The 20614-nt window shown below is 47.1% G+C and overlaps 2 protein-coding genes across 3 annotated transcripts; both read right to left on the bottom strand.

Moving 5' to 3' along the window:
• Positions 1-1918: 1918 nt before the first annotated feature.
• LOC120640540 (54S ribosomal protein L27, mitochondrial-like) lies at positions 1919-4739 on the bottom strand. Its single transcript, XM_039916410.1, has 4 exons — positions 4558-4739; positions 2807-2904; positions 2598-2719; positions 1919-2398 (listed from the first exon to the last, which is right to left on the bottom strand). The coding sequence occupies exons 1-4, from the start codon at positions 4722-4724 to the stop codon at positions 2159-2161; spliced, it is 627 nt and encodes a 208-aa protein (XP_039772344.1). The 5' UTR covers positions 4725-4739; the 3' UTR covers positions 1919-2158.
• A 9146-nt stretch (positions 4740-13885) lies between these two features.
• LOC120640539 (50S ribosomal protein L27-like) lies at positions 13886-17075 on the bottom strand. 2 transcript variants are annotated; one of them, XM_039916407.1, is made up of 4 exons: positions 16924-17075; positions 14774-14871; positions 14565-14686; positions 13886-14365 (listed from the first exon to the last, which is right to left on the bottom strand). In XM_039916407.1, the coding sequence occupies exons 2-4, from the start codon at positions 14850-14852 to the stop codon at positions 14126-14128; spliced, it is 441 nt and encodes a 146-aa protein (XP_039772341.1). In that variant the 5' UTR covers positions 14853-14871; positions 16924-17075; the 3' UTR covers positions 13886-14125. The 2 variants fall into 2 exon arrangements, with proteins under 2 accessions (XP_039772341.1, XP_039772343.1); XM_039916409.1 differs by having other exon boundaries at positions 16929-17070.
• Between the last annotated feature and the right edge of the window lie 3539 nt (positions 17076-20614).

Here is a 20614-nt window from a genome sequence, read left to right as displayed (position 1 = left end):
TGAGGGGGACTGATACGGGGAACCGTTGGAGTAAGCCTCAGGCCGCTAAATCGCACGCGGGAGCAATCCAAGCATCGGAGGGAGAAGAGATCTACCAAATATTTAGAATCAACGTGAAATATTAAAAATTACTTAGTGAACATGATTTTAACTCTAGGATACAAAATTCCCACAGTAACATTAACACTATGTTTCATATAACATTTACAGTGAAACATGAAAAGTAATAGTTGCAACATCAATGTAACTATTGCAATATATATCGAAGCGTCCGATATTTTAAGATTCCGGACTTCGATTCTGTAGCATTGCCGATCTAGAATTAATGCAATTCATTTTCGTAGAAAAGATATTTTAAATCGGAGCACCAGTAAATAGAGTAAGTTCTTTTCATCCGCAGGGTGAGATCTAACAGGTCGGACTAATTTTGAGATATATATGATTTATATTCATAACTTTGACAATATGTGTACAGGTAAGAGTAGTGCTGATCGGTGAGTCATATGCAAATGTATGAAACTGAATAAATTAGTGATGCTTTGAAGGAGTTTGAAAATGGTAATATAAATTACTCGACCAGTTTGTAGTAGGCGAGCTCTAAAATATAGCACTAAAATGGTAATGTAGAAGGAGTTTGAAAATATGGTCGCTAGATGAATTCATTAAGTCTAATTAGTTCATGTGGTGCTATAATAAATGTATGCTAATTATAGATTAATTAATAAATTTATCTCATGAATTAGCTCAGACTTATGAAATTAGTTTTATAATTAGTTCATATCTAGTCCTGTCCTCCTAATTGACATCTAAACATCTGATGTGACTTGAACTAAAAATTAGTCCCTCAATTCATAGATTCAAATACCCTATAAGCATATCTTGTACCTCATGATCCAAGATGGGATCTTGCTATTTCAAAAAAAAAAAAAGGATCTTGCTCTACTAGAATGGCAGAACCACAGAACCCACATGAATGTTACTATAGAATTTTTAATCTATTCTAGGCTCTTGCTAGAGACCTAGGGTACAATGTGTCTACTTAGTCTCAATGCATGATTTTATTGTACAGTTATCTAGAGCAAAAACTAGGCAGCTGAGCCGGATGAGTTTTATGGGATGAAACTCCTCTCATATCTTATGAAATTTTATCTTCTCTCTTCTCATAACTATCCTGTCATATTAGCAAAATTAAATGCTCATAAAACTCTTATGAAACTCTACTGAGACCGGCGAGAGCAGGAAGAAGCGCAGAGAGATTGCCACAGTCCTTTTCCTTAGGGTTGACAGTTTTCTTGTCCCTGTTACTGCTGGAATTTTTCTTCTTTTTTCTTTGCTACTATTAAATTCATGGGTTTCCACCTGCAAAAAAAATTCATGGGTTTCCATAAGTCGCAGAAACACATAAAGATGGACTTCCTTCAGGTTTTTAGAGGAGGCCTTTTTTATTTCAGGTTTATGGGACAAGTGTGATCGGAGAATTTTCTAAAGAAATTACTTGCACCTTGTCAATTTACAAACATTTCCACCAAAGTGCCTAATATTTTTACTCCCAATAAGTTTGGAATGGAACTTGCCCAATTAAAACACACGTTCCTCCAACAATGACCTATTTTTGCCCAAAAAAATTTCAAATGCATATCCTAGGTGGGAGTGGGACTCCTTCCCTGGAACGGAACCCATGTCTTCCTCCGAGGCCGCCCTTCATGACCACGGTACCTCCAAGATGAGACGTATATTTGTCTTAGGATAGCTTCAGTTTTGAGCACACCAAAAGATTGGGTATAGGATTGGAAAGCTGTTGGAGCATTGTTTTTTACTTTTCTTCCCAAAATAAGTTATTGGGAAAGTATATTAAGCACTCTTGGAGATGCTCTTAGTTGAACGCGGTTCCCAAAATGCACCAAGTGACAAAATTCCGGTCCACAAGTAATCGACACTTCGACATGGATATGAAACCACAAAACCAACATTGAGTCTAAAAATAAGTGATGTTATAAAGGAACATCAACCAAACTCAAATTATCTGCTCCTCACTGAAGCTACGTATAGCTGCAATATTTCTTACTCGCACGCATCTTTACTGGAACAAGTTGCATTGTGCAAGACTAGCACAGGAGCGGCACAATCGGCGGGAAGAGCATAAGCAACTGCATGGTCGCTACAATTGTGCATCCAGGTCAGCTGCAGTAGTCGAGCCACTGGCGTAGACAGGGTGGAGGACATGGCCAGCCACAGGGTCAACATGAACCCATTTCCTGCCAGTCAGTTTGTTGCGCTCAAATCGCACATGTCCTTCCTTCAGGCAGAAGAGAGTGTGATCCTTGCCCATGCCGACGTAGTTTCCAGGGTGGAAGCGCGTTCCTCTTTGGCGAACAATGATGTTTCCTGGTTCCACTTTCTGGAAAATTAACACAAATGTATGCCATCAATTAACAAACTAATAGCATAAGATCAACTCCTATGTACAAAAGTTATTCTGATCAATGAGTATCCATATGGCATCTAAAGGCTCCAAATGGTAGCAAGTTTGATGCAAGTAAGAAAGTTATTCCGAATTCCATCAATGTCATGGAATGTAAGTTATACAAAGGGTGTACCTCTCCACCAAACTTCTTGACGCCTAAATACTTGGGATTGGAGTCACGGCCATTTTTTGTCGATCCAGCAGTCTTCTTGGTGGCCCAGCGTCTAAACACCAAGCTCATTACTCCAGAAGATTCTGGAATCAAGCATATCTCAGGCAGGTAAAATATTTTTCAGAATAGAAGATAAGTACAAGGCAAACCAACTGCACATATGCTATCACCTGTTGCGCTAGCATACACTGAAGCATTTGAGATCAGTTCTTTGACATTCACTCTCCTGAAAATTGATGAGAAAGCCATTTTGCTTGCCACAGGCCACCTGCAGTCATGAATGATTTTGTTAAACTAGTTACTAGTCTATACACTACCATGGCTGTATCGGATAGGAAATCTACATATAGACAGGCATCATCAGATTTCCAACTTCATCAACTGTAGTCATTTTGGTGCTTTGGTTTTAGTCTTTTATCAAGCCTAAGTCTTGGCCTGTAATGTCAAAACTAGGGTTCCCACTTAGCTATGACAGACTGATGCTTAGTAGGTTCTCCTCTTTACTGTTTTTCATTTGCATTATTTTTTTGTCCTGTCAGAATTAGTAGATACAGCAAGCAAGGTAAAATACAGCATATTGAGAAACTGCAAAAGATGATTCCATGTCTATCTTCCATTTGGCAAGAAAGGAAACAACAAAGTACTGAATCATAACCTCCTGAATATTTAAATTACTGAAAATATGTTTGTAAAAGATTGGAACTGTAGTTTTTTTAAAAAAAGGATATAACCATACTCTTTCTTTCAATATTGGATCTTGTTAAGATGACAGAGTAGTACAAAGTTCTAACAAAATTCAATGAGAACAACAGAAAAATAGTAAATGCTAGTTCATATTGATTTGAGATAATACAACATAGAGGTAGATGCAATATCAGGAACTGCTCAAAGGCAGAAGCCACCAAAATGCAGCCTTGACAAAATGTTTTGAGAAATGAAATCTCTAATGGTTCCTTCGGTAGCTCAATGCCAGCTCCTTGCTGAATTACGCATTATTTCAGTGAAAGTCCCGTTTCTTTCAAAACTAGCCCACAAAACACCGACGAACGTTTTGGCCGGAGAAAGGAACACGTTCGGCGCAGGCACTCAACCACCAAGCCAATTAGCCAATCCATCTGCAGGCATTTGCCTACCAGGCATTTCAACGAGCAGGTGGTGGACAGTGGCCGCCTAAGTTACACCGATTCCGACATGCGCGTTGGACACGACAATTCATCATTTTTCCAAAAATAGTGATACTACGATACCGTATACACATACATACCAATATGAACTAGGCAAATAAAATTGCAATCATCAGCACATAAATAAAGCAAAGTAAAACATGGTTCTAACGTCTAAATTTGAATCTAAGCAACCAGTCAACCACACGGCAACAGAGCACTACAGCAGTACAGCGTACAGGAGTTCAACCAAAGTTAATACAAGCCATGGTTCTAATTCAAATCAAAGACAGCAATGAGATAACTTGTTCTCAGAGCTCAGACTTGGGTTGAACTTGAACCAACCCGATGCCATTCCTGACTAGAAAAACGAACAGAAAAGCATTCAAGATGTACGCATGGCAATGAAAACTGACTAGCTTACTAACTGCTAAGAAGGATCGATGGATTGATTGGGATTTGGAAGAGGAGAATGAACACACTAGAGGAGAAGGGGAGGTAGTGCCGGGCACCGGCGGCGCGTCGATCCGAGGAGGAGAGGCAGCGACGGCGCCGATATGGGGAGAAGCGACGGTGGCGCGTGGAAAGGAGACGCGGCGGCGGCTCGAGTGCGCGTTCTGGGAGGAAATATCGCCAGGGTACGCAATCCAGGGAGGGGTGGCTTATTGGGCTAGGCTCCGTTTCGGGCGAGCGGTAGCCACGGGGAGGACGAGGGCGCCGACGGGCGGGGAGGAGAGGAGGTGGGAGGGGGAGAGTACCTGACCTGCGTCTCCCGGCTCGCGGCGGCGGCGGAGGACGAGCCTGCTGCGGCGGCGGCCTTGGGAGAAGAACGGACGACGGCGTGGCCGCGTGGGGGCCTGCCTTCGCCTTGTGTTGTCGCCAGGGGACCTAGCCCAGCCCCAAAACCTCCATGGTGGCGGCCCATGAGAGTAGAGCGAGTGACATTTGTTGCCTGCACCCTTTTTGCCTTATTTTTTTTGAAAAGACCTTTTTGCCTGCCCTTGTGAAAGAAAAACGTAGCAAATTGTTGGGCCACTTGCATGGTTGGCGCACTGCCGACAAGCCGAGCTCTGTATCGGATCAAGAGATCCGTTCACGTCATGTGTTAGTATGGTGTAAAATACATCACCGGATCTTAAATTTGGCTCAATTTTCAAAATGCATATTTAGTTCTTAAATTTGCTAATCGTATCACGTGAGGTCCAAATCACAATTGTTCAAACTAAACTCAAAGTTATATAATTTGTTCAAATGTAAAAAATTTATATACAAACATATACACGTAAAAAATTATTTATAAAATTATGTTCAAACACAAAAGATATGTAGAAAAATTTGGTAGCAAAATTAAACTCATATATAAAAATATGTAAAATTTGAAAAGAAAAAAGAATTTTAGAGAAACATTGAAAAAAATCCAGACATAAATTTTTGAAATATAATTTTGGAGGAAATTTCGAAACTATAAGAGTTGATCAAAAAAATTAAAAATAAAATTTGAGGCCACATGTAAGCTCAATATCAACATAAATACTTCCACTTTATAACTTAAAATGGTAATTTGATTTCATGTGACAAAATTAGTAAGTTTATGGAGCTGAATGTGAATTTTAGAAGTTGAAGGACCTAGATGGCACTACGAGTCAGATTCAAGGACCGACAATACATTTTAAGTGTCAGTATCAGACTCTCGTTTGGTTCTAACAGAAAGAGACAAAAAAAAAGAAAAACAGATGCATTACCATTGTCACCACACACCTCCAGTATCCCAAAGCAAACCACGCATACCTTTTTCATCACCAGCGTCACGTAGCTGCTACTTCCTCCGTTCCAAAGTACAATTCATTTTAGCTTTTTGGATACACTATTTTTCTATGTATCTAAATACCAAGGTTCTTAAGGCGTCGCCTAGGCGCTCAGGGAGGCCAAGGCGTCGCCGACGCCTGTCGGTACCCCAGGACTGGGGTACCCCCTCTTGTTGTGACTAGGCAAGAGCCTTGTAGTTATCCTTAACTACGATCAAGCAGCCGGACCCCTGCGGTCCGGAGCCCTGTTCACCCGACAACGGTCCCGGACCTGTCTCACGACTGGGAAAGGTCCAGGAACGACGCGTGTCCCGGAAGAGGCGGGCAGCCTGAACAGCCAGGGCTCCGGACCTCCCGAGGAGTCCGGACCACCTGTATAGTAACCGGACCCCTCACTAAGGGAAGAAGTCGACACCCCTCCCCGAGGTGGTCCGGAGCCGACACGTGTCTGCAGGCACAGACACGTATACAAGATCGCTTGGTCTCCATACTAAGCCTTTCCCACCACCCCTAACGCAATGAATGCAGTGGTGGGAAAGGCTTAGTATGGAGACCAAGCGATCTTGTATACGTGTCTGTGCCTGCAGACACGTGTCGGCTCCGGACCACCTCGGGGAGGGGTGTCGACTTCTTCCCTTAGTGAGGGGTCCGGTTACTATACAGGTGGTCCAGGACCCCATGAGGGGTCCGGGACTTCCGCAGGGGTCCGGACTCCTCGGGAGGTCCGGAGCCCTGGCTGTTCAGGCTGCCCGCCTCTTCCGGGACACGCGTCGTTCCTGGACCTTTCCTAGTCGTGAGACAGGTCCGGGACCGTTGTCGGGTGAACAGGGCTCCGGACCGCAGGGGTCCGGCTGCTTAGTCGTAGTTAAGGATAACTACAAGGCCCTTGCCTAGTCACAACAAGAGGGGGTACCCCAGTCCTGGCGTACCGACAGTGGCCCCCGGGCCCACCTCGGGAGAGGTACGAACCCGCGGGTGGGGCCACTATCGCGATGTGTTTCTACGCAACTCGATTGCGTCGGTGTGCTCATGTAGAGAGCGGGTGGCCCGGACCCCTGAGGCCGGTTCACCTGTTGTCAGGTTCAGGTACTAGAGTGCTTTCTACAGGGCGATGAAGGTGTAGGCTTAGGGTACGGAACCAAGCTAAGCGGCTACACAGACTTCGGATCGCTCAGGGAGCAAGCACTACTTCCCGGACCTGGCTCTTGCCGATCGTGGCGAGCGGTCTCCGCCGGAGCGGGCCACCGGAGTGGACTTGGAGCGACCGTGGCGAGCGGTCTCCGCCGGAGCGGGCCACCGGAGTGGACTTGGAGCGACCGTGGCGAGCGGTCTCCGCCGGAGCGGACCACCGGAGTGGACTTGGAGCGACCGTGGCGAGCGGTCTCCGCCGGAGCGGGCCACCGGAGTGGACTTGGAGCGACCGTGGCGAGCGGTCTCCGCCGGAGCGGGCCACCGGAGTGGACTTGGGTTGTTGCTGACGACCCGATGAAGCATGTTACCGGACCTCATAGTAAGGTGCAAAGAAACCAAGCCTTATACTAGAAGGGAGCCCGGGACCTCTAAAAACAGCAGACTCGGATACTAGAGTACTTGTAACAGGGTAGCGAAGTACGTAAACTTAGGGTACATTACCAGGCTAAGCTACGCGGAGCTTCTCTACCCCAGGATACGAGTACCACTTCTCCAGAGCAGGTCCTTAAGGGTCCGGGCTGCCTTCCGGCTAGAAGGGGTGTCCTCACCTAACCACAAGCCAGCAACTTAACTTGGATCGTTAGCAACAAAAGTAAAAGACTCTGTTTGGGAGGAAGAAACCACAGCCGGTGGAGCCGAGATAAGACCGAGAAAGAAAAATCTCTTTTATCATTGTGGTTGTCACGGTATACATCAGAGGTCGGGATTACGAGGTCGGGCCTCTACCGCTCCGAACCGCTTTTTGCCTGTTTGTATGATAGGGCCAGAGGTCGGGTTTACAAGGTCAGGCATTGACCGCTCTGGACACACACGTAGGCGCCACGTTATTACAAAGGAGAAACTCTCTTAGCTCTTTCTTAGGAGTAACCTACGGCTGCATGCTATACAGCGTGTTCTTCCTCGGAGGCGAAGGCGCCCTGGATGTGCCTGAACCGCATCATCCAGCATCACCTCGGGAGCCCGGGGGACACCTCCTTGCCTAAGAGCTGTCACATGCTTAGGTAGTATGAGACAGATTCTTTGACTTTGAATGGGAGAGGCCCCCAGCCGTCGTCGTCTGCCACCGGAAGCCAGCCCGCCCTTGCGCAGCAGAAGGACCGGTGCGACGCGTGGAGAAGTGCGGTCGTTCGCCGGCTTGTCCTTGGTGCTAGCGCCAGGGGCCCCCGCGCCTGGTGGCGGGGTCCTGTCTGCAGCAGCACCAAGAGCCTTGGGTGGTGCCGGGTGACGACACGACGACACGGTCAGCTTCCTCCGGGATGGCCGTCGGCTCCAGGCTCCATGTTGAGAGAAAGCCTTGAGCCGACGCCACGCCACTGCAGAGGAAGCGTGGCCGTTGCTTGAGAGAAAACCTTGAGTCGACGTAGGGGCGGCAGTGCCCAGCGGCGCCTCTGCTGTGCGCTGCCACGCCGGCTCTGAGGTGTCGCAGTGGCGACGCACAGCAGGCGCCGCTGCCATGCGCCGCCGCACCGTGGTCGTTGCCGCGCCGGTGCCATGGCCTGTGGCGTGGGTGTGGCCCTGGCTTCCTTCATCTTCTCGTTCGCCGTTGCAGAGGATGAACACAGCCCAGAGGCCCGAAGATCCAGCCAACGCCTGTCGTCCCCACGGACGGCCCCAAAATGTCGTGGGGGTTACTGTCGGTACCCCAGGACTGGGGTACCCCCTCTTGTTGTGACTAGGTAAGGGCCTTGTAGTTATCCGTAACTACGACCAAGCAGCCGGACCCCTGCGGTCCGGAGCCCTGTTCACCCGACAACGGTCCCGGACCTGTCTCACGACTGGGAAAGGTCCAGGAACGACGCGTGTCCCGGAAGTAGCGGGCAGCCTGAACAGCCAGGGCTCCGGACCTCCCGAGGAGTCCGGACCCCCGCGGAAGTCCCGGACCCCTCATAGGGTCCCGGACCACCTGTATAGTAACCGGACCCCTCACTAAGGGAAGAAGTCGACACCCCTCCCCGAGGTGGTCCGGAGCCGACACGTGTCTGCAGGCACAGACACGTATTGTTACAGCGAGCAATCATTATCCCAATAACACCAAAATAACACTGTAAAAAGACATTGCTTTTAACATTACATAAAAACAACTTCCTAGTCCAAACTTGCATCTCAATAGCATATCAACTACCACGGGTCAATCTGGATAGGGGAATCAAATCAGGATCCAAATCCTTAGGAACTTAATTCATCCAAATGGACCATAAGTGGATTATGAAACATAAATCAGTATCCATATGACTGGTAACTAATGGACTCCAGAGCTCGGATCATTGTTTCAGTAAATATCAAAACATCGTTGAAGCGGTGTGCCTCTACAAGACATGGTGGTACAAAAAAAATGCCTAATGATAGAATTACGTAACATAGTGTTTTGCAACATTGGTGAACCAATAATTATGTCAAAGAGAACAGCCCCGCATTTAGTTGTCTTTTATAATGACAACATTCAGAGATTATATTACCCAAATAACATGTTATGGGCATGTGTCAAAAGCATATTTACTAATCATGCTGCGCCTGAGATATTTAAACTATAATAATTTATATCAGTGCTTCGAGTGTCATAACAACATTCCTAAAAAAGGTGTATCTAATAAAGTAACGGCATACAATCCTGCAATTTCCTTAAAAGATCCCACATCTACGTCATGGCATTATTAACCTTTAAATGAACCAAACGTGTTACAGATTTCCAAGGTAACCGCTACTTATAACAGTGCAAACCTTAGAAACTCAAAAAGGGGATGGCACACGTGGGCACGGCTGCGTTGGTGTGGGCGTGGCCGTTAGCTGGAACAGTGACAACACTTTCAGTTTCTTTGCAACTACTTCCACCACACGAGGTGAGGTGGTTGCGGCATCGGAATCTGGCGCACGCACCCCTGAGGAAGTCTGGATCTAGCATGCACATCTCTGCACCAGATAGCCACGCTCCACCCTGGAGAAATGCCTCCATCTCCAGAATCTCGACCTATGTCGTGCCCATGAACCCTAGGGGGCGATCACCATCTACAAGACCAAGGGAGAAGAGCAATTTTCCCAATCGACATCACCATCCAGGACCACGGTAGCTCGAACACACGGCCCTACGCCTAGGGTTCCTCCAGCGAACCCTACGGCCGGTGCAACCAAGACCGTCCCTACGCCATGGGGAGATGGCTTCGGCCGAAACGGACCCGAACCCCGTCAGGACTTCGCATTTCGGACGCAACAGCTCCCCCGCAACGCGGCGCGCGAATCCGCCACGGTACCGGGGCGGATTGGGGCGCCCGTCCGCGGGAGCGCGGCTAGGATTCGCGGGATCACGGCACCGGAGACACCCCACTGAAGCGGAATCGAACGGGGCGGTAAGAGCAAGAGAAGGCTAGGGTTCCCTTACCCGACGGCGCGAGGAGGTGCGAGAGGCGCCGCGACGCGCGCTCCCGGCGGTACGGGTGAGGGCGCGCCCGAGCGGAAGGTGAGGGGCGCGCTCGGCGCGGGGGGGCAGAGGAGCTCGCCGGCGGAGACAGGCTCCGGGTGGGTGCAGGGCGGAGGGGGGCGCCGGCTCGTCGGGGGTGGCCGCCGCCAGCGGGAAGGGGGGATAGATTTTTGGTTAGGGCTTGGGTGACTGGGTGACGGGTGCGGGAGTGTTATGTTGGGAGGGGACGGGGCCACGGGGGGTGGGCTGATGGCTGCACCCCGCGCATCCACCGTTCATTCAGATCCAGCGGCGTGCGTTGGCGCGCCACGCGCCCGCGGCCCCGGCGCGAAGTTTCTATTCTTCTGTACGACCTCAGGCTATCTTCAACCATTCCCCCTATCCAACTCCCCATAAACATCCTTTCTAATATATTTTACTATCTCCCTCCAAAAAATTCCTCCTCTTATAAATCCTCTTCTCCAACCATTCCCCCTACTCATTCCCTCTATACCAACTACCATCTATTTTTAAATCATATTCACTTCACATTCCAACAGAACATATTTCGACCGTGCGCGAGCCGTATTTTTATGATGAACAATGCAAATGTTCATCGGTGGACATTTGTATAGTTCGGACAAACTAAAAAAATTAAAAAGTCATTATACCCATATAAATTATATTTTGCAACTCGGTTTTAGGTACATAAATCGTTTCTAACGATGAGGAATACTCATGTATTTTGTTTTTTCATACAAAAGTTGCGGATTTCAACAGTAACAATTATCACTTCAAATAATATTTTGGCCGCAATTTTGTACCGTTTGAATCAATGAAATTCTAATTTGTTTTGCATTACTGTAGTACATGTTGGTGGAAGAGTGTTCTTCACAAAGATGAAGATAGCCTTCTCAGAGCTTGATTCTCTTCCTAACAACGTAGACGAACTGCCCAACTGTAAGATCAGCAGGGAGCCAGGGACGCTGCTGCTGGCCGCTGCTGCCCCGAGCGCCGCACGCCGAGGGTTGTCGATCCCTGCAGCCGCATGAACAGAAGAAAAGAAGGGAAAAGCAAGAGCTAAAACCGAAACTTCGAACTCAAATTAATCACTCAAATCTCAACCAATCCAAGCGAAATTTTGGCCATAGATGCACAACCAAAAGACCTAATAGATACAAGAAGACGATTGCAAAAAGGTTGACTATTCGCTGCGAATCTAGAGAAATACCGGACGTCCCTCTACAGAACATGATTTTGTGAAAACTCAAAATCCGAGCCGATTCGCGAGAGACTTGAGGGAGGATTGAATCAAATTTTCTCACAAGAATCCTAGCAAGGAAACCCCTCAAACAATTTCACGAATCCAAGCCGAAATCATGACGAGCAAAAATTCATCAAAAAATCATCCGAAAATGGAGAAAAAGAAAAACACCCGGGATGATAAGATGAACACGAGATGAAAAGCGGCACGGTGGGGGCCTGCCCTCATCCACGCGGAGGCGGCCGCCGCCTCCCCCTCGCCCGCCAGCGCCACCTTCGCAAAGCCCTCTTCCTCCTGCGCTAGCACGACGCCGAGTCCCGCAGCTTCCCCGCGCCGCCGGCCTCCCCGCGCAGCTCCTTCCGCTCGCGGGAACCGGCCCTCCAACGACCGCCAGCGCGTGGGGGGAGGTCGTACTCCCTCCACATTTGGGGGGAGGAGCGAGCTCTCCCCGCGTGGGGGGACGGGATGGCGTGCGCCGTTGGAGGAGCGAGGGGGAACACTGTTCCCCGAACGTAGGGTGAGGGGGACTGATACGGGGAACCGTTGGAGTAAGCCTCAGGCCGCTAAATCGCACGCGGGAGCAATCCAAGCATCGGAGGGAGAAGAGATCTACCAAATATTTAGAATCAACGTGAAATATTAAAAATTACTTAGTGAACATGATTTTAACTCTAGGATACAAAATTCCCACAGTAACATTAACACTATGTTTCATATAACATTTACAGTGAAACATGAAAAGTAATAGTTGCAACATCAATGTAACTATTGCAATATATATCGAAGCGTCCGATATTTTAAGATTCCGGACTTCGATTCTGTAGCATTGCCGATCTAGAATTAATGCAATTCATTTTCGTAGAAAAGATATTTTAAATCGGAGCACCAGTAAATAGAGTAAGTTCTTTTCATCCGCAGGGTGAGATCTAACAGGTCGGACTAATTTTGAGATATATATGATTTATATTCATAACTTTGACAATATGTGTACAGGTAAGAGTAGTGCTGATCGGTGAGTCATATGCAAATGTATGAAACTGAATAAATTAGTGATGCTTTGAAGGAGTTTGAAAATGGTAATATAAATTACTCGACCAGTTTGTAGTAGGCGAGCTCTAAAATATAGCACTAAAATGGTAATGTAGAAGGAGTTTGAAAATATGGTCGCTAGATGAATTCATTAAGTCTAATTAGTTCATGTGGTGCTATAATAAATGTATGCTAATTATAGATTAATTAATAAATTTATCTCATGAATTAGCTCAGACTTATGAAATTAGTTTTATAATTAGTTCATATCTAGTCCTGTCCTCCTAATTGACATCTAAACATCTGATGTGACTTGAACTAAAAATTAGTCCCTCAATTCATAGATTCAAATACCCTATAAGCATATCTTGTACCTCATGATCCAAGATGGGATCTTGCTATTTCAAAAAAAAAAAAGGATCTTGCTCTACTAGAATGGCAGAACCACAGAACCCACATGAATGTTACTATAGAATTTTTAATCTATTCTAGGCTCTTGCTAGAGACCTAGGGTACAATGTGTCTACTTAGTCTCAATGCATGATTTTATTGTACAGTTATCTAGAGCAAAAACTAGGCAGCTGAGCCGGATGAGTTTTATGGGATGAAACTCCTCTTATATCTTATGAAATTTTATCTTCTCTCTTCTCATAACTATCCTGTCATATTAGCAAAATTAAATGCTCATAAAACTCTTATGAAACTCTACTGAGACCGGCGAGAGCAGGAAGAAGCGCAGAGAGATTGCCACAGTCCTTTTCCTTAGGGTTGACAGTTTTCTTGTCCCTGTTACTGCTGGAATTTTTCTTCTTTTTTCTTTGCTACTATTAAATTCATGGGTTTCCACCTGCAAAAAAAATTCATGGGTTTCCATAAGTCGCAGAAACACATAAAGATGGACTTCCTTCAGGTTTTTAGAGGAGGCCTTTTTTATTTCAGGTTTATGGGACAAGTGTGATCGGAGAATTTTCTAAAGAAATTACTTGCACCTTGTCAATTTACAAACATTTCCACCAAAGTGCCTAATATTTTTACTCCCAATAAGTTTGGAATGGAACTTGCCCAATTAAAACACACGTTCCTCCAACAATGACCTATTTTTGCCCAAAAAAATTTCAAATGCATATCCTAGGTGGGAGTGGGACTCCTTCCCTGGAACGGAACCCATGTCTTCCTCCGAGGCCGCCCTTCATGACCACGGTACCTCCAAGATGAGACGTATATTTGTCTTAGGATAGCTTCAGTTTTGAGCACACCAAAAGATTGGGTATAGGATTGGAAAGCTGTTGGAGCATTGTTTTTTACTTTTCTTCCCAAAATAAGTTATTGGGAAAGTATATTAAGCACTCTTGGAGATGCTCTTAGTTGAACGCGGTTCCCAAAATGCACCAAGTGACAAAATTCCGGTCCACAAGTAATCGACACTTCGACATGGATATGAAACCACAAAACCAACATTGAGTCTAAAAATAAGTGATGTTATAAAGGAACATCAACCAAACTCAAATTATCTGCTCCTCACTGAAGCTACGTATAGCTGCAATATTTCTTACTCGCACGCATCTTTACTGGAACAAGTTGCATTGTGCAAGACTAGCACAGGAGCGGCACAATCGGCGGGAAGAGCATAAGCAACTGCATGGTCGCTACAATTGTGCATCCAGGTCAGCTGCAGTAGTCGAGCCACTGGCGTAGACAGGGTGGAGGACATGGCCAGCCACAGGGTCAACATGAACCCATTTCCTGCCAGTCAGTTTGTTGCGCTCAAATCGCACATGTCCTTCCTTCAGGCAGAAGAGAGTGTGATCCTTGCCCATGCCGACGTAGTTTCCAGGGTGGAAGCGCGTTCCTCTTTGGCGAACAATGATGTTTCCTGGTTCCACTTTCTGGAAAATTAACACAAATGTATGCCATCAATTAACAAACTAATAGCATAAGATCAACTCCTATGTACAAAAGTTATTCTGATAAATGAGTATCCATATGGCATCTAAAGGCTCCAAATGGTAGCAAGTTTGATGCAAGTAAGAAAGTTATTCCGAATTCCATCAATGTCATGGAATGTAAGTTATACAAAGGGTGTACCTCTCCACCAAACTTCTTGACGCCTAAATACTTGGGATTGGAGTCACGGCCATTTTTTGTCGATCCAGCAGTCTTCTTGGTGGCCCAGCGTCTAAACACCAAGCTCATTACTCCAGAAGATTCTGGAATCAAGCATATCTCAGGCAGGTAAAATATTTTTCAGAATAGAAGATAAGTACAAGGCAAACCAACTGCACATATGCTATCACCTGTTGCGCTAGCATACACTGAAGCATTTGAGATCAGTTCTTTGACATTCACTCTCCTGAAAATTGATGAGAAAGCCATTTTGCTTGCCACAGGCCACCTGCAGTCATGAATGATTTTGTTAAACTAGTTACTAGTCTATACACTACCATGGCTGTATCGGATAGGAAATCTACATATAGACAGGCATCATCAGATTTCCAACTTCATCAACTGTAGTCATTTTGGTGCTTTGGTTTTAGTCTTTTATCAAGCCTAAGTCTTGGCCTGTAATGTCAAAACTAGGGTTCCCACTTAGCTATGACAGACTGATGCTTAGTAGGTTCTCCTCTTTACTGTTTTTCATTTGCATTATTTTTTTGTCCTGTCAGAATTAGTAGATACAGCAAGCAAGGTAAAATACAGCATATTGAGAAACTGCAAAAGATGATTCCATGTCTATCTTCCATTTGGCAAGAAAGGAAACAACAAAGTACTGAATCATAACCTCCTGAATATTTAAATTACTGAAAATATGTTTGTAAAAGATTGGAACTGTAGTTTTTTTTAAAAAAGGATATAACCATACTCTTTCTTTCAATATTGGATCTTGTTAAGATGACAGAGTAGTACAAAGTTCTAACAAAATTCAATGAGAACAACAGAAAAATAGTAAATGCTAGTTCATATTGATTTGAGATAATACAACATAGAGGTAGATGCAATATCAGGAACTGCTCAAAGGCAGCAGCCTATAGTAATGCATTTTGAACTGAAAGTTCTCAATTAGTAATAAATCAGCAAAGGATTTATTCATACAGAAGGATAGCTTTTGCTGGGATAAGTGAGGTCCGCAAGTTTTCTTTTGTAACAACAAATATTTTCATATTCTTGATATTTTGTAGCAAAATGGAATCTAGTTTGCGCAAGAAGTAAATATTAAATACATAAATAAAAGGACTAATGTTTCATAACGCCATAGCACCCCCCAACACACACCCTGCCGTGTAGTTTTGGATGTTTTGAACAGCTATGTTAGGAAAAGTTTAAAGCTACTCAAAATCAGTACCTATTGTTTGAAATTAAGAGCGAAAACTGAGAACAAGCTAACCAATTTCATTGACTAATCATGTCTGAAAGAAGCCACCAAAATGCAGCCTTGACAAAATGTTTTGAGAAATGAAATCTCTAATGGTTCCTTCGGTAGCTCAATGCCAGCTCCTTACTTGCTGAATTACGCATTATTTCAGTGAAAGTCCCGTTTCTTTCAAAACTAGCCCACAAAACACCGACGAACGTTTTGGCCGGAGAAAGGAACACGTTCGGCGCAGGCACTCAACCACCAAGCCAATTAGCCAATCCATATGTAGGCATTTGCCTACCAGGCATTTCAACGAGCAGGTGGTGGACAGTGGCCGCCTAAGTTACACCGATTCCGACATGCGCGTTGGACACGACAATTCATCATTTTTCCAAAAATAGTGATACTACGATACCGTATACACATACATACCAATATGAACTAGGCAAATAAAATTGCAATCATCAGCACATAAATAAAGCAAAGTAAAACATGGTTCTAACGTCTAAATTTGAATCTAAGTAACCAGTCAACCACACGGCAACAGAGCACTACAGCAGTACAGCGTACAGGAGTTCAACCAAAGTTAATACAAGCCCTGGTTCTAATTCAAATCAAAGACAGCAATGAGATAACTTGTTCTCAGAGCTCAGACTTGGGTTGAACTTGAACCAACCCGATGCCATTCCTGACTAGAAAAACGAACAGAAAAGCATTCAAGATGTACGCATGGCAATGAAAACTGACTAGCTTACTAACTGCTAAGAAGGATCGATGGATTGATTGGGATTTGGAAGAGGAGAATGAACACACTAGAGGAGAAGGGGAGGCAGTGCCGGGCACCGGCGGCGCGTCGATCCGAGGAGGAGAGGCAGCGACGGTGCCGATATGGGGAGAAGCGACGGTGGCGCGTGGAAAGGAGACGCAGCGGCGGCTCGAGTGCGCGTTCTGGGAGGAAATATCGCCAGGGTACGCAATCCAGGGAGGGGTGGCTTATTGGGCTAGGCTCCGTTTCGGGCGAGCGGTAGCCACGGGGAGGACGAGGGCGCCGACGGGCGGGGAGGAGGAGAGGAGGTGGGAGGGGGAGAGTACCTGACCTGCGTCTCCCGGCGCGCGGCGGCGGCGGAGGACGAGCCTGCTGCGGCGGCGGCGGCCTTGGGAGAAGGAACGGACGACGGCGTGGCCGCGTGGGGGCCTGCCTTCGCCTTGTGTTGTCGCCAGTGGACCTAGCCCAGCCCCAAAACCTCCATGGTGGCGGCCCATGAGAGTAGAGCGAGTGACATTTGTTGCCTGCACCCTTTTTGCCTTATTTTTTTTGAAAAGACCTTTTTGCCTGCCCTTGTGAAAGAAAAACATAGCAAATTGTTGGGCCACTTGCATGGTTGGCGCACTGCCGACAAGCCGAGCTCTGTATCGGATCAAGAGATCCGTTCACGTCATGTGTTAGTATGGTGTAAAATACATCACCGGATCTTAAATTTGGCTCAATTTTCAAAATGCATATTTAGTTCTTAAATTTGCTAATCGTATCACGTGAGGTCCAAATCGCAATTGTTCAAACTAAACTCAAAGTTATATAATTTGTTCAAATGTAAAAAATTTATATACAAACATATACACGTAAAAAATTATTTATAAAATTATGTTCAAACACAAAAGATATGTAGAAAAATTTGGTAGCAAAATTAAACTCATATATAAAAATATGTAAAATTTGAAAAGAAAAAAGAATTTTAGAGAAACATTGAAAAAGAATCCAGACATAAATTTTTGAAATATAATTTTGGAGGAAATTTCGAAACTATAAGAGTTGATCAAAAAAATTAAAAATAAAATTTGAGGCCACATGTAAGCTCAATATCAACATAAATACTTCCACTTTATAACTTAAAATGGTAATTTGATTTCATGTGACAAAATTAGTAAGTTTATGGAGCTGAATGTGAATTTTAGAAGTTGAAGGACCTAGATGGACTCTCGTTTGGTTCTAACAGAAAGAGACAAAAAAGAAAAAAAAAACAGATGCATTACCATTGTCACCACACACCTCCAGTATCCCAAAGCAAACCACGCATACCTTTTTCATCACCAGCGTCACGTAGCAGCTACTTCCTCCGTTCCAAAGTACAATTCATTTTAGCTTTTTGGATACACTATTTTTCTATGTATCTAAATACCAAGGTTCTTAAGGCGTCAAGGCGCTCAGGGAGGCCAAGGCGTCGCCGACGCCTGTCGGTACCCCAGGACTGGGGTACCCCCTCTTGTTGTGACTAGGCAAGGGCCTTGTAGTTATCCTTAACTACGACCAAGCAGCCGGACCCCTGCGGTCCGGAGCCCTGTTCACCCGACAACGGTCCCGGACCTGTCTCACGACTGGGAAAGGTCCAGGAACGACGCGTGTCCCGGAAGAGGCGGGCAGCCTGAACAGCCAGGGCTCCGGACCTCCCGAGGAGTCCGGACCCCCGCGGAAGTCCCGGACCCCTCATGGGGTCCCGGACCACCTGTATAGTAACCGGACCCCTCACTAAGGGAAGAAGCCGGACAGACTCAAGCTCTCGCAACCTTCTCACTCTCGTGGGAGGGCAATACAACACACACGTGGACGTAGGGTATTACGCTCCGGCGGCCCGAACCACTCTAAATCCTGCTGTGTTCATCGTGTTCTTGAGGGAGATCGATCTGAGACTAGCTAACCCCCGAGTACACACAGCCGGGTGGCGGAAGGCACCCGCCTAAGCCCAGAGGGTGTGTACTCGGGGGTTAGCTAGTCTCAGATCGATCTCCCTCAAGAACACGATGAACACAGCAGACTCGGATACTAGAGTACTTGTAACAGGGTAGCGAAGTACGTAAACTTAGGGTACATTACCAGGCTAAGCTACGCGGAGCTTCTCTACCCCAGGATACGAGTACCACTTCTCCAGAGCAGGTCCTTAGGGGTCCGGGCGGCCTTCCGGCTAGAAGGGGTGTCCTCACCTAACCACAAGCCAGCAACTTAACTTGGATCGTTAGCAACAAAAGTAAAAGACTCTGTTTGGGAGGAAGAAACCATAACCGGTGGAGCCGAGATAAGACCGAGAAAGAAAAATCTCCTTTATCATTGTGGTTGTCACGGTATACATCAGAGGTCGGGATTACGAGGTCGGGCCTCTACCGCTCCGGACCGCTTTTTGCCTGTTTGTATGATAGGGCCAGAGGTCGGGTTTACAAGGTCAGGCCTTGACCGCTCTGGACACACACGTAGGCGCCACGTTATTACAAAGGAGAAACTCTCTTAGCTCTTTCTTAGGAGTAACCTACGGCTGCATGCTATACAGCGTGTTCTTCCTCGGAGGCGAAGGCGCCCTGGATGTGCCTGAACCGCATCATCCAGCATCACCTCGGGAGCCGGGGGGACCCCTCCTTGCCTAAGAGCCGTCACATGCTTAGGTAGCATGAGACAGATTCTTTGGCTTTGAATGGGAGAGGCCCCCAGCCGTCGTCGTCTGCCACCGGAAGCCAGCCCGCCCTTGCGCAGCAGAAGGACCGGTGCGACGCGTGGAGAAGTGCGGTCGTTCGCCGGCTTGTCCTTGGTGCTAGCGCCAGGGGCCCCCCGCGCCTGGTGGCGGGGTCCTGTCTGCAGCAGCACCAAGAGCCTTGGGTGGTGCCGGGTGACGACACGACGACACGGTCAGCTTCCTCCGGGATGGCCGTCGGCTCCAGGCTCCATGTTGAGAGAAAGCCTTGAGCCGACGCCACGCCACTACAGAGGAAGCGTGGCCGTTGCTTGAGAGAAAACCTTGAGTCGACGTAGGGGCGGCAGTGCCCAGCGGCGCCTCCGCTGTGCGCTGCCACGCCGGCTCTGAGGTGTCGCAGTGGCGACGCACAGCAGGCGCCGCTGCCGTGCGCCGCCGCACCGTGGTCGTTGCCGCGCCGGTGCCGTGGCCTGTGGCATGGGTGTGGCCCTGCCTTCCTTCATCTTCTCGTTCGCCGTTGCAGAGGATGAACACAGCCCAGAGGCCCGAAGATCCAGCCAACGCCTGTCGTCCCCACGGACGGCGCCAAAATGTCGTGGGGGTTTCTTGGGTACCCACAGCCGGGTGGCGGAGCGCACCCGCCTATTCCCTGTGAGGGAGAACTCGGGGAATACTAGGTGATGGGGCTGATCTAACACTGAGGCAAGCACGCAAGAACACAAGATCTAGAGTGGTTCGGGCCGCCGTAGCGTAATACCCTACGTCCACTGGGAGAAGTATTGCTCTTGGTTGTGTATGAACCTATCCTCTGCCGGGTCTTAGCTTTCACCCAGCCTTCTCCTTTTTCTAGCGGACACCCCCCTTTTATAGACTAAGGGGTGCGGATACATTGGACGTTGGGGCCCCGACAAGTGGGCCCAACGCACTGTGCAGCATACTGCGCAGAGTACTTAAATGGCTACAGTGGTTGCGAATCCTTTCTCCGATACGCTTCCGCGCACTGCTGCTCCTCTGACTCAGGGGCGTCTTCTCTTGTCCCGTCAGCTAGGTGCCCGTTGGAGTAGCGTAGCTTGCGGCGTGGCCTGCTGAGGCTATTATGTAGGCGTCATAATGGGTGAAGCCGAGCAGTCGTATCCACCTATCATGGCAGACTGGCAGGCGCGGAGTGGGCGGCGCCAGCGGCTCCACTACGCATCTTGGTAATACGCGATCAATAGTGTCCCCTGGTCAAGGAAACGCCTTGGCTTCTGCTACATTAATGCGGACGTCCACCTAACGCAATGAATGCAGTGGTGGGAGAGGCTTAGTATGGAGACCAAGCGATCTTG

Source organism: Panicum virgatum, chromosome 7K, assembly GCF_016808335.1.
Source record: "Panicum virgatum strain AP13 chromosome 7K, P.virgatum_v5, whole genome shotgun sequence".
Lineage (NCBI taxonomy): Eukaryota > Viridiplantae > Streptophyta > Magnoliopsida > Poales > Poaceae > Panicum > Panicum virgatum.
The sequence above is the reverse complement of the archived record's forward strand: the minus strand, read 5'-3'. Positions and strand labels throughout refer to the sequence as shown.